Source organism: Cariama cristata, unplaced genomic scaffold, assembly GCF_000690535.1.
Source record: "Cariama cristata isolate BGI_N322 unplaced genomic scaffold, ASM69053v1 scaffold9240, whole genome shotgun sequence".
In the NCBI taxonomy this organism is placed as follows: domain Eukaryota; kingdom Metazoa; phylum Chordata; class Aves; order Cariamiformes; family Cariamidae; genus Cariama; species Cariama cristata.
Window position 1 is genome coordinate 43,302 of NW_009596428.1, and position 14,603 is coordinate 57,904.

Sequence of the window (14,603 nt, forward strand, 5' to 3'; positions counted from 1 at the left end):
TTCCTAAACTGATTCTACATCAAGGATAAACCTGCTCAGTGCTGCTCAACAGGGAATTGCATTGGGCATGAAGAGAAAACAGAAATTCTTTCATGGTGCCTCATCATGTTCTCCCTTCTCCTATAAGTCATCAGGAGCCTTTCACTCAGAGGTTGCTGTTTCAGTGTGTGGGCTCTTCTGCTTCTGGACCTTGTAGAGAATAAGAAGACCACTCCTAGAGTGACATTATTCCCCCTTCTGCGTGTTGGACAGAGCAGGGTATGGGTACGAGAATAGCTCTTCTCTCCACCACCTTGCAGTACTACTTCATCAGTAGCACACTGGACTCAGCATTCAGTGGGTCTGCAGTCACAAAAGGGCTGTCCTAGAGACCATCTTCTAGAGCAAGGGATGAGCAAGAATCACTGGCCATTGGATCCAAGTGCCCTTTCTTGTTCCTGCACCTCTCTTGATATGGCTCTGCTTGGCTCTCTGGTTGGACTGGTCCACAGCAAGACAATCCTGCCTGTGGGAATCCATGCCTGAAGTGATAACAGACTGTGAGGAGATGTGTCTATAGCTATGGTACATATGCCTATCAGTCTGGGACTTATTTTGTTTAGCAGTATGCATCTTGTATGGGAAGTATATATTTGACATATGAAGTTGGTGATGGGAAGTGAAGAATGTGTTTTGAGTTGTATGTTCAAGTGTGTTGTATGAATCTTTCTAAAACTGTAGACAGCATTTGTATCTGCACACAATGCATTTGGGGTGGTGAGGATTGTCTGCAATGCCTGTGTGGGAGCTGATGGACTACTTTTCTCTCTGACCACTGGTGGTCATGCACTTCCTTGCATGAGTCTTTCTGTCTTATGGTTGCAGGAATAGCAGGGATGAGCAGACCATTGTGCGTGTCATGGTTGTGTATATGCAGTAGGTGTTATCTCTTCCTTCTGAGAGCACATGAATGTGTATACTGTGTGTGATCTTTTTTTAAGATAAAGCTGTCCAAAACTCACAGTATAACTTACACTTTGCTTTCTCAGAAAGGATTCTGAGTCCCAGCCCATGACTAGAATCATAAAAAGAAGAATTCACAGGATTTCAGAACACATTTATCACCTGATATATAAAATGCTCTTTAATCATTTATGGCCAGCATTTCACAGGGACTATATAATACAACTATTTCAGGACAACAACAAAGAAAAGAACAAATGGAGCTATAGGCTCTGGCCTCTGGTCGTAAAGGCAGAACTATGTTCTTTTTCCAACCCTATCTATTCATGTAGTATCACTGGGAGACAGAGTACCCTTGTCTTTTCAGGGTGCCTTTCTACTACAACAAAGAAATCCTGAATACTTAGTTGGGTGGGACCAAACAATCCAGCTAAGAAATTGAAAACACTATCTTTTTATGCTTATATCAACAATAAATTACTTAACTACTTAATTTAAAGACTGTTTCCCATTATAGCAAGTCATGTCTAAGTCTTTATGGAACTTCAAATGACATTCAGCATCATTGCTCAAGCAGGAAAGTGCTATTCAGATTGACTAAGTACACCAATGTAGTATACCAATGCACTGTACACTAGTAGTCCCACAGCATGTGAGTAAAAGTGCAATAAGGTCCTACTCACTGGGAGCTGTAACACCCAAATCAAGCCACATAATTAAATCAGTTGAGCTGGAACAAACTCTGAATCTGCTGTGTAACCATTTGCCACGTGATGCCATTTAAGTAATAATCTCTATGAATAAAAAGTCTTGATGAATGATTCTGTGTACTAGTTCTACATCATAAGAAGAAATGGGGTGGATGACTGAACAGACTCGCTGGAAGCCAAAAAGTTTCTCACTTTTCCCCTCCTTGTCCCGATTTTGCTTCCCTTTTTATTGCAGCACTCAGATTGCAGAATGACAGTCTAACAAATTCATTCTCAAGCTGCAGCAGCTATTGGGCTATTGATTTTCAGTGTGCTGAGAAGATAGGAACATTCTGCACTGTGAGTTGTAGTTTGAGGTTGGCTTTTTTTCTCCCCACTAAGACACTTTTGGGCTTGGTTCCAATGTCAGCCTGTTAACATCACATCTTTACAAAATCGTCCTGCAGGTCTATGGAGTCAAGCTGTTGGGTAAAACACCAGGAAAAAGAAAAGGATGAGAATCTTATTGCTAGCTCTATAACTAGCATTCTGGGTGGTCTTGCTTGAGTCACCAGTGCCTTGGTTTCCTCAAAATACGAAACTGTAATAAAAATACCTCTGTGGCCCAAGTTATCCTGTTGAAACACTGATAATTATGAAAATGTTGGGATCCTTAGATGAGATGTCTTAAGCAGGCTGTATGAGAACAGAAGCACAGAACTGCAAGTTTACCTGTGTGTTGCCATTTTCTTTGCAAGGCCAAAATTGCTGCTGTTTCCTGCTACTGCAGAGCGAGAGACAAATAATTACCGTGTACATATTTCATCTTTTTTGGGGGAGGATGCCTACACAGTTGAGACATTGTTGCTTTACAGATAATGCTATTGACATCTTACCATGTTCCCATGCTGATTATGACATATAAGCTGCCTTTTCCATTTGTCACCTATCCACCTGTGATGGTCTTACCTTGTCCCCAGCACCTCAGTTTGCCTTCCTTTGATGTTCCTTGGCAATTCTTGCCCTGACATCTACCACACTGACACAGCCATCAGATCCCTGTTGGGTTTGAGAGGGCAAGAGAGACACACGGACAGAACCTGCATCGGCTTGATCTATTTTTCAGCCATGTCAATTTTTCCTAGGTAGCAGGGATAAAGGGAATGTTCTTGGCTAACAAGAAGAGTGACAACCAAGTGAAAACTTTCATCACCTACAATAAAGGGAGAGACTGGAGTTTGTTGCAGGCTCCGGACACTGATCTGAGAGGAAACCCTGTTCACTGTCTCCTAGTAAGTACGTGGGGGGGAACTTGGGTGGTGAACTTGGTAACATCCCAGAACTATCTTTTTCTATCAGGTGACACAAGAAGGAGGGGGCAGCTCCTCCCTCCATGCAGTGTATCTCATGGAGGGAATACTGCATATTAAAAGTGCGGTACCTCAGGCTTGGACTGCCAGGTGGTATTGCAAGAGCTGGCATTGTAATTTAGCTTAATTTAATTTAATTTCTGGAACAAAAGGAAGCGTCATAGGTCAGCTTCCTTCTGCATAACTGATGGTCTCCACTTAAACAGCAGGTGAAGCTGGATGCCGTTTCTGCGCAGTTGATTTTCTGGACACTAGATGGGAGGAGTGAGCTACCGTAGCTCAGGAACTTTCAGGGACCTCATAACTTGAGACAGGTTCAAGCGAACGGAGAGCTCTGATTTCTTTCAGACCACTCTCTTGGCAGTATTAATATTTGTCATTTTCTCTTTGAGCTCAGAAGTGAAAATCGACACATTCATCCAAATATATGTATAGCTATGTACTGGGTGTATGTTGTGTCTGTCTCTGTACTTGTTGATATAGATCCACATATAGGTAAGTCTTTAATCATCATTATATGCAAACAGTTTCCAAGAGTGAAAGTGAAATATAAGCAGTATGAATAGAATTGGAGATCACTGTCAAATTAGAAAGTTTAGACTGTTCTCGACGTATTTTTCAGCCGATATAATCTATACACAGTAGTGGGATAATACTCAGAACTCCAGCCTTTGGGATTCTTAATAGCTTTTGTATGACACAAGTTCAGACATGGTTCCAGGCAGAATCAGGGGCACTATTTAGACTGCTCTTCCTCCTGCTGTCCTTTACCTGGGTGTTGTTTTCCATCAGAAATAAAGATGTTATTTCTCATTTTGAGGCTGTAAATCTGTTAGAAATTGAATCAACATTGTATTTTGTGCATTGTGATAAGTATGAATGCTATGCTAATCTCTTAACAGAACTCCATGCATTATTGTAAGAGCAAAGAATAAATAACTTGATATTTGAAGCTGTTCAAATAATTGATTTTTTTGATTGAGCCAAAATGCAAGCCTTTCATTTTCTTTCCAGTTTGGAAAAAACAAATAGGGAGGATGGGGGCTCAAACAGAAGAGTTATTTCAGAGCATGACTAAATATGTTTGGGTTTGTTTTCTTCTTCCAAGTTTTTAAAAATTGTAACTAAGGTGCATTTTTAAATTAAATCTTTCTATGAGATGACCACCAAGAAGATGACATTTGAAGACTTTGCAGACATAAAACAATTAAATTTTTTGGAAGGGGCTATGTGTAGACACCTTTGAGTTTCAAATAGATTGTAATCTAGTTTTAACTCAAGCGAACATATTTGGTAAAAAACCCACACAGTAACTTTTTCAAATTATGAGCAATTTTTTCAGAAAACCAATATTTTTATTATATGATATGATAGTGTAATATTCTAGAGGTCTGGCAAGGCAGAAGAAATAAAAACCGTGCATACAACTAAAATAATCAAAGTAAACTGTATTCTTTTTCCATAAATTTGAAGTTTGAGTTCTGAAAAAAGGTCTTTCTCAGTATTGTTGTGCACTACTGATCAAGAGGGATCTGACTTGCCATTGTGGTTATAAATGAGCCAGAGGTAGTGCTCTGTGGGGTCCTTATGGAACAATTGTTTGCAGGAACTTTTATATACAAGGGTATGCTGCCACTGTAGTTATCCACAATACAATGGAAGTGGTCGTATGACTGTGTATAAACGAGGACTGGATGGTTCTTATGGAGAGAGGGGATTATGGCTCCCTTAAGCCTTCCTGTCCATACTGTATCTGCTGCAATATTCATGGGCACCTGAGAACATAATGCATTTCATTTAAAATTAGACTAGATAAGCCTGGACAAGCTGGAATTCCCTTGAGGGTGGTAAAATTGACTTGCCAGGCAAGGGGTCATAAGCAGGAGCAGAAGTGTGGGCACTTGAAGCGACACAGCGAGAACTGACCCAGAGGAGCCCTTGATTCTCTGTGAATTGTGTTTACATTCTTGTAGCTCTACTGTGCACCTATTATTTAAACACTGGTTTGTTTTTATTTTGCGCTCTATGTGACCATGTACTTGCACTGAGAATTGCTTTTACCTATGCAAGCTCAATGTAGGCTTGTCATCCTATTTGCACTGGGAAGCAACCACTTATTAAATGCTCTGTGACTTGAACATCTCGGATCTGTGGGCATCTGTAGAAATGGGTCCATGATTTCATGGTGGTAAGGAACAGATCCTCAATGGACTTAAACCATGTAGCTCAGTCTTTACCCTTGCAGAAGGAGAATGGAAAGGAACTTAGTCAGCCCTTCCCTGTGATAAGGCCAGAGGAATGTTTAGCCATGTTTATTTTTCCTCTTCCCTTAATATCAGATAAAACAGGCAAGAGGTATGTTTCCTTGTCTGAGCCTGTCTGAGCACTCCTTCATGCTTAGTTTGTCACAGGCTAGTGGAATGGTAGAGCAGGGATCAACAACTGAGTATACAGGGTCTGAGATTGTCAACTTGCAAATTCGCAAGAAAGCAAACAGATGAAATCTGAAGTAAACTGACTTGTTAGGTTTTTTACAGGAACAGGCAGTTTACCTGCAAGAGAAAAGGAGGATAGCAGTACAGAAAGTGCACCAAAAGCGGAAAGTAAAATAATAATCCTGCAAGCGACAGCCAAGCTATTTAAAAATCTGATTTGAGCTTCACACTTAATGTTGGGGGAAGATGAAGGCAGACTAGGGAATGCAAGAATTCAAGAAATCATTGAGAAGAGACCACAGAAGTTGGGAGTAGTAGGGAAATTTTCAAAGCAAAAGCACTGGAAATGTACATGCCTGGAAATAAGTCAGGGATCCATAGGGTATTCTGCTGAGGGAAAACATGGAGAAAAGGAGCTGTCCTCTGCTCTGAGGCAATCCTGTTCCTTGTCAATGTGACATAGCTGTAGTATCTAAACACTTCACAAACTCCACTCGCCTCTTTAGCCACACTCTGTCTACCTCTGCATCACCAGAAGTTTTACTTCCTTACATCAGTTGCTCCTTTTTCCTCCTACATATTACTGTTCCTGGCATGATCTTGCTTTTCCTTATGGCATAGTTAAGTGAATTCTTAGTAGTTCATTGTACAGCTAGCTTGGCTGCCATCCTTACTCCATGGCAGATACTAATGCTTTCACACTGCTGATTTTCAGAGTAATTCTCTCTGGCAACAGCTGGGGACACAGCGATGACATATGTTCCAGCTTGTTGGCAGAATAAGATCTGCCCTTTCTCAGAGTGACAGGACAGTCCCCAGCCTACGAGTGCAATGCTGTGTCCTCTGTGCATCTGGTCTTTAAACCTAAACTAAGGGAGAGTTAATGCAGAAATAAGTACATAGCAGCTAAGTTGGCAGCTAAGGAGGTTAAGAGGGAATCTAGTTAAAACACAAGGCAAGCCAGATGGAACCATCCCTCCACTGACGGTATGCTCAAGGTGTGTTTTTTTTTCAAAGCAACTCAAAGAATTTCTTTGCATTTTTTGTGAGATGGCTCTGAATAATGAGGATAGAGGAAAGCAATGAAATTCCATCTAATCCCAAGGCTTTATTTTTCTTGTTTATGCCACTTGTTTTCTAAGCTGAATACACTTAATCTTCATAGAAGAGCTGCCAAGGTATTATATCCCAAAGATGCTGGTTTTGTTTGATACTTCTCTTGTGCTGTGAAGTGGTTAACTGAGGAGTAATTCTATCTTGCAAGTTATGGGCATCTGTCTAAGAGAGTTCATCAGTTAGCGTTCAAGGATGGTCTTGTGGTAAAACACAGGGCTGAATCTCAGGAGAGTCTTGATTCCGTTTTTAGGCCTATCTCCAATTTCCTATGTGACCTTGGGCAAGTCATTTATTTTCTCTGTGCCTCCCTTCCCCAGACATCTGTTTATCCCCTCCCACATTTTGTTTGTCTTGTCTATATGGATTATAAGGATTTCAGGACAAAGGCCCATTTCTCATAAGGGGGAGGCATTCATGCCATCTGCTACAGACTAATTTAAGCATCTAAGTGAGGTGTTTTGAATATCTCTCCTGGAAGTGTTTATCTCTCTTCATTGCTCCTTGCTATTTCAGGTGAGCAAATACTGCGACTACCCCTAGGTTTGTGAATAGTGTCTAGCATCATCCTTGTGTTGTAATACTTTGCCCCACTCCTGATCAGGGACAGTCACGAATAGCTATTTTCTGTGTGTCATGCCATTGGAGATGGTTCACATGGGCTTTGCAGAACAGCCAAGAAGTGGGTTTGTAGGTATTTATGAAAAATTTTACTAAGGATTGATGAGCCTCCTGAGAGGGGAGCATAAAGTGCTTGCTTGAAAGTATTAGGAAGCAAGTAATGAACTCAGCATGATTGTAAGAACTATGGCAGTGAGCAGAGCAATGGGCTATGTCAGTCATGATTTATCTTCTTCCTAGGTCATAAATGCTCCATGGCAGTGGTTCTTTCCCTTGGTGTCTGTGCAGCAGCTAGCACAGCTGGGTACTGGGCAATGACAGGGAAATCCAAAATTGGTGATTCTGGTGATAATAATGATTTCAATAGCCTGTTGGTAAAAACAAGAAGGATAGAGGCAATTGATGGAAATTCTAAAAGACAAAGTTGAGATGTCTGTGTATGAGTTAAGCTGTAGGAGCTAAAGGAGGAACACAAAGGGACCAACAGTCTGGAAGAATATCTGTCGATGAAGTATGTAGGGATACAGATGGAGAAGGTGTACGTCAGGGATGGAGAAGAGAATGCTGCTGCAGTAAAGATGTGAGATAGCCATGCAGTAACTTTAGGTGTTTAGCTGGAGTGGAGAGGTGGTTTTTTACACCATACCAAATTTTCACTAGAGACTGTAAGCGTTATTGCACTTTAATGAATAAGAAGTCATGCCACTAAAAATATCACCTCTCTGCTTAGACAGGTCACCTGGCTTTTAATAGTTGAGATATTTGTTCTATTTCTGTGTACTATATCTGTGAAATGAGACAAATTTGAAAGAAAACCCCTGCTAGCAGAAAGATTGGAGTCTGGCAAGGTCTAATCTCTGTCAGAGTGGGGAACTGGCTGAGTTGCTGCCATTAGCTACTACCTTCAAAATGCTGATGTGGGCTTAGAGTATGTTAGTTTTAAAAATGTGTTCTGTATTTAGTCTTTTCACAATGTATAAAAATGTAAAAGGAAATAATTCAGGCTCTTGCAATGCCTTTCCACTTCCTGCATGCATGTCAGCTTGATTTGGTTTCCACTCCCTCCCTGCACCCCCAGGCTGCTCCAACGGCTGCCCTTGCAAGGCTGTCAGTTAGAGTTAGGCTGCTCAGTACATTCCACTTGGCAGGTTGTGTTCCCTTCTGCACAACCCATGTCCCCTTTTCCTGTCTCAGATAAGTGAGAGCTCCCATCCCTCCTCACCACCCTCATTTGCCTTTGCCAAAAAACCCCTGCCGTTCTCCACAGGGGGATTATCATTTCAGAGTCATAAACTCCTACATTCAGATGGGATGGATAGGTGGTCTTCCTCCAGTGACCTATGGGGCTAGGTTTCCTGCAGAGAAAGCCTACAAAAGTTTTGGGGCTTCAGACCTAGCCTTTAGGCAGCTGGTATTAGACAGAAAGACCTGCCTCCTTAGAACCTGAAGGTCCTTCTGCATAGCCTCTCCTGCTTGTCTTACAGAGCTGTGCAAGCTGAAGCATGGGCTTTGCTGTATTTGTGTTCCTGTGTGATGTCCCCCTCAATTGGGTCAGTTTGCTTCAAATTTTCTTGCCAGTATTTTTCTACCTCCCTTCCCTTAGCATGTTTCATGAAGGGCTCTGCACAAAGTTTGGAAGAAAAAAATACTGAAAATAAAACAATACTGAAAGCAAAAATTATGAGAAATTTTCAGAAACTATCACAGTACAGATTTGGAGAGAATTGTAATAGCAACTTTGGAAATCTACCTGTCTGTCTTACATTCTGGGTCAACTCATTAATTCTGTACCATTCCTGTTTTCTCTGAGTACCTGACATACAAAATCAATAACAAATAGGTGAGGTTTCCATGGATGTATTTGTATCGAAATCTCAAAGGTCACATCCAGATGGGGTGATGAAGCATTATTTTAAACAACTTTTAAACTAACAATTTCCAGTTTTGGTATTTCTTCTTAATGCAGTGCAGGACAGAGTCATGTGTCAAAGATACTCAGAGTCAACAAATGGTATGACACTGTCTGAATTAAGTTGTTTCTCATGGCTAATTAGTGGTGACTCAGCACCATACCAATAGGGTTGTATTGCTTCTTGTTGCAGAGATAGCATGGGCACTGCTGCTCTGAGAGTCACTTCATCATATCTGCAGCCTTGCTTGCTTCTCAAGAGAACTAGGAGCCAGGGGAGCTAGGTAGTCCTTACCATTACCTGCCCATGCAATCATCATTGCCTCCTTTGTGAGTACAGCTTCAAAGGTCTTGTCCTTGTGAAAGGGTTTCAACCTAGTGAATCAGTTTCCCAGTGGGAACAGGTTGTGTCAGAAAATTATAGCAAAGCTCTCGCACAGAACCAGGACAGTAGTCTTGTCTTTCTGGGGATGTCTGAATGCAGTGATTAGGAAGTAATACGGAGAGACGCTGTATATTTCTAAGTCTGTAGAAACAGGAGAATGCATTTCATGTTCTATCTGCTTTTTATTTATATTTCCTGTTTCTCCATAGCCCTATTGCTCCCTTCATCTTCACCTGAAAGTCTCAGAGAATCCCTATACCTCAGGAAACATCGCCAGCCGAGACACTGCCCCCAGTATTATTGTAGCTTCAGGTATGAAACATTTAAAGATTACCTGTGTATGATGCGCAAACACTGACAAAATCTTGAGTTTGTGATGGGTGTGGAGGGTATTGAGTGCCTTGTGGGGTGTCACACAACCAGTATTGGGAAGGAAGGCAGGCTGTCAAATCGAAGTCCTTATGGACCTTCAACTAGTCGTATATTTTTTATGGAAACTGGCCTTCAAGACCAGGGAGATAACCTGTAGTCCTCTACTCCCATGAACATAAGATTCAAATCAGGGCATTTCCATTGTATATGGAAGTGTGTAGAACTGTATGGATTTGATCTTTTACATCTATTTTCTTCAAACTGAAAGCCCTGCCCTTCCCTTCCCTTGCCTTCCAGTTCTATAATTGCAAAAGGTAAACAAACATATTTACTCCCCTGATTTGCTAATTCTACTGTTTCTTAGAGTGTTGCATCTTTAATCAATGCTCATCTTACAGGTAATATAGGCACTGAACTATCAGACAATGACATCAGCATGTTTGTTTCTTCTGATGCTGGGAACACTTGGAGACAGGTAAATGACATAGAATCACAGGTTTAAATAGTAATCATAGGAAATTTTCATAAAAGTAGATTCAAACTGTCACATAAGTTTTGTTTCCTTTGGTTCAGAGTAACTTTTTGCAAATCTTTACAAAAGGATAAACTTCTCTTCCTTCTGAGAGGTAGAGAGATGGTCAAAGGAAAAGACTGAATATGTCATTAGACTTCATATAACAGAAAATTATTTGTATGATTCTACTCAGAGTTTGACTTCAGTTTAACCTGTAGCAAAGAGAACAGATTAAAATAGGAATGCTAAGGGGAGAGAATGTGTTTCCTTTTACTATTGTACATGCCCTGTACCAATCAAACCGTTTTTCTCTTCATTCATGAGACTTTCCTGAGAATCAGCAGTTGTACTGCTCTACTTTCCCTCACTCTGTGGGACTCATTTCACCTAAGTTGAATTGTCCAAAATTCAGTGTGTGTATAAACCATTTATTTTGCCTGGCTCTTAAGCTAATGGAGAAAAAGACAAAATTCAGTTCATCTTGTTCTGAAGCTACCTATCTCTCCATTAATTGTGGAAAGAGACTAGGTAATGAAGTTAAATCAAGTTCCTAATATTTAGTGGAATCCCACCTGTTAACAAAGCATTGCTACCCTTTAATGCGTTTATCCTTAGAACAGGTGGTTCTATTATTCCTATTTTCTGGATGAGATATCAAGTCATGGAGAGAAAGAGTGATTTTCCCAGACTGACAAATGCTGCCACATAAACTGTAGAACAGATGTTTGCAGAGAGCAAATACAAAAAAGACACAGAAAAACTTTTAAAATGTTGATTTTCCAAGAATGCAAATCTTTACAATGTTTGACCAGCCCTCATTTTTCTACTCACTTATTTGAGATAGAGCCAGATACATGCAAACTCATGAAGTTCTTCTTTAAACAAAAATCTGTCATTGAAAGGAAGGAAATTGTTGATTCTTGCAAAAAGTCATGTTTCTAACTTTCTGTCAAGCAGAGGCAGAATGCATTTTCCAAGGACCTGGAAAAACTACAAAAAAACCAAACCAAAACAAAATCAAAACCACAAACAATAAAAAACAAAACCCAGGAACTGTCTCTATACAGAATGTCTTCCTCTACTCTGTAAATTCCTTAGCACATATTTTTCCTCTGTCATGATCATACTTAAAGAACTATGACATGTTCTTGATACTAGGGAAAATAGGTTTAAATATATGCTTTTTTTTTTCCAGATCTTTGAGGAAGAGCACAGTGTTCTGTACCTGGATCAAGGTGGAGTATTGGTTGCCATGAAACACACATCTCTGCCTATCAGACATCTCTGGTAATGACTCCGTCTCTGCTAAATGTCTGCTGTCCCTCTTTTCAGATGCCAGGAAGTAGGCAGTTAGGCTGCATCCAGAGTTTTCTGTAGCTACAATCTAGAAAATATCAGTTAAGATACTGGCAAAAATTAACTCAGATAAAGCTAAGAGATCCTGGCAATTCCAGTTTACATAGTTTCAGCTTGTCCAGATCTGAAATATAGTCAGTGTAATTGCATGACTTTCCTGATTTACCACAGCTTGGCTTCTTGAGTTTGGTTATTTATGTAACATGTATCTGGATTATGGCTTTGCCTCTTACTAAGTTACCAAAGTACTCTTTATTTTCAAAAGTATTAATGAACTTGTCTTCTCTGTGACAGGCAGCACTTACGAACCAGAATTTGGCTGAATAGATTCAGGGTTATATCATCAATAAGGCAAAAGTGTCCCTGCTAGTTAGCACTCTTGAGTTTCTGTGGTAGGTAGAATATGGCTTTGTGCTGTTCGTTCTGCATGATTTACTTCCACTACAGTCAGTGTCATATCAATATCTGAAACACACAGACCCAAGTCTTAAAAAAAGTGATGAGTGGTTCCAAGCTTTCATTTAGACCCACCACAGGGAAGACTGCTGGTCAGAAGAGGCCAAGCTTTTGTGCTCCAGAAATCTAACCTCCTTAAAATGTCTTGTGTTGGGGACCCAAAAATAAGATGCTCAAAATCAGTTGTTTATTTTTTAAAAATCCTACCTCTAGGCTACCTTTTGACCTTAAAGCATCAATCTCTAACATAACTTGATTAGTTTCTACCACTTAAATATCGGCCATGTGTTAGTGTTAGTGGTATGATACCAAACAAACTTGATCAATGCTCTGATTTATGATACTTCCCAAAAGAAAAAGTTATTTAAAGGACTAAAAATGCAGTATCCAAGAACAGAAGCTGCTTCCCACTTCTCCGTAGCAGCTGTAGTGGACTAGAGAGTCTCCTCAAGTAAAGTAGGAGGAGAGTAAGGAAAGAAGACACTAATTCTGCTTTCTCCACCAGGTTAAGTTTTGATGAAGGGAGATCTTGGAGCAAGTACAGTTTCACATCACTCCCACTGTTTGTAGATGGAGTTTTAGGGGAACCTGGAGAGGAAACTCTCATCATGACGTAAGTGAGCATGCCATCATGCTACTGTTGATGGGAACTGCATCATAAATACCTTATGAGAGTTGTTCGTACCATAATAACATTTCTGGTTGGGTACCAAACCAAGTACTATCTGAAGCCAGGAGTATGCAGTCTTCTGTTGCTAAATCATCAGTGTTTATTTGAGATATGATTGAGGGAATTACAACATGGTTCCTTGCAAGCTGTAAAAACATTATCATTTAGCTTATCAGCGTGAAACCTGACTCCTCAAATTGAATGTGGTTTAAAGCAGAGTTATTCTTGAAAAATGAATATATGAAAGGAAAATGGTGGGATATTTTTATAACTGTGGTTTTGCTGCTACTTTCTTTTTTTTTTTTTAACTGAGACACAGAAAAATGAAGACATTCTTTTGTAAAAATGAATGGCAAAATGTTGCCTGGAGGCTGTCTCATGAAAAATTATAAATAGTTTCAATGTGGTATGCTGAGTTCTGCATGGTGCATAAATCTGGATTCACCCTGCCAGAAGCTGTGACATCTTACCTGAGATCAGATTTGCATTTGCAAAAACAGGAGGAAAATTCAATTTCTGTCTGTAAAAAATGGACTGACCTGTAACAAACAGAATATGTGGCTTGGAAACTAACCTGAATTAACAGAGACGTATGAAGAATGTTCCCTTCAGCTTCTGATTTTAATTTGTTTGGAAGGGATTCCCAAAGCTTATAATTGAGATATCAAACTCATATAGATATAACTGTCTCCAGCTCCATGTCAAGTCTTCTCTGTATACTCATTTTGGGGATTGACATAAGTGGGAGGATCTTGATCCACAAAATTAAAGCTAGATGCAATTTTTAAGAGGGTTATAGATATTTAGCTGCCTAAGTTTCACTTCCACTGTATCAGTCAAGTTAAAATCAGTAGGACTGCCACTCCTAAAGCGATTAATCTCCATTGGAAATTTGTTGGTGACTGTACCTCTGTGACTACCAGACTATCTGGAGCTACTTTTTACTATATGCTCTTTCTGCTTTATTCTGTAGAGTGTTTGGGCATTTCAGCCACCGCTCGGAGTGGCAGCTGGTGAAAGTAGACTACAAGTCCATTTTTGATCGGAGGTGTGCAGAAGAGGACTACAGGCCTTGGCAACTCCATAGCCAGGTGAGAAGCAAGGAGGCTGGGATCTGACCTGAAGAGGCTAATGATCCTACAGTTAAAGATCAGCATGATCCGAAGTCTTTTCATGTTAGTTTGGTGTATCAGATTGTCCCTTGCTGGATGGGTCTTTTTAGTTACGTGGGTGTGTTGCTGTTACATTGCACTCTGTGAGCCCCAAAGGATGAACAGCTGCCTTTTGGGTTTCATTCTCCATGCAGGCAATTAGCTCAGACTTATCCAGAGTTGAAGAATGCAGCAACAGCAGAAGCACTGCCACTGAAAGAGGCCTGAATGCCTTCACTCTTACATCTCCAATCCAATTTCCCCATCCTTACCTCCTTTCTTTTCCTCCGTCCTTCTGTGTCCTCAGAGCCAGTGTCTTAAGGCCCTGCTGGTTGCTTTCACACTTGTTTCTCCAAATTCGTGACCTCTTAGCCTCATTTCTTATTCACTTGGTTTCATCCTTGTTCTGCCTCTCTTAGCAGTGATACTTCTGCTGTGGGAGTCAGGCACTTCATTCCCCAGTTCGTTGGACCGCCATGCCCTGCCCCTTGCATCCTGGATGCAGCTGCTGCATCACTCCCAGAACCACGGCTTAAGTGCCCAGCAAGGTAACGTGCTTTGCACAGTGCCTGCACCTGCCTTGGGGCACCTTCCCAGCTTTGCCAAGTTTGACACAAGAG

The 14,603-nt window shown here is 40.6% G+C and overlaps 1 protein-coding gene across 1 annotated transcript in view; it reads left to right on the forward strand.

The window, feature by feature from the left end:
- SORCS1 (sortilin-related VPS10 domain containing receptor 1) overlaps positions 1-14,603 on the forward strand; it is a gene marked incomplete at its 5' end in the record, with an annotated part of 101,817 nt that overhangs the window by 36,473 nt on the left and 50,741 nt on the right. The window contains 6 exons of the mRNA XM_009706024.1: positions 2,777-2,923; positions 9,674-9,776; positions 10,235-10,311; positions 11,546-11,637; positions 12,668-12,775; positions 13,806-13,923. Of these exons, the coding sequence (XP_009704326.1) occupies positions 2,777-2,923; positions 9,674-9,776; positions 10,235-10,311; positions 11,546-11,637; positions 12,668-12,775; positions 13,806-13,923 (645 nt within the window). The remainder of the gene's footprint in view (positions 1-2,776; positions 2,924-9,673; positions 9,777-10,234; positions 10,312-11,545; positions 11,638-12,667; positions 12,776-13,805; positions 13,924-14,603) is intronic.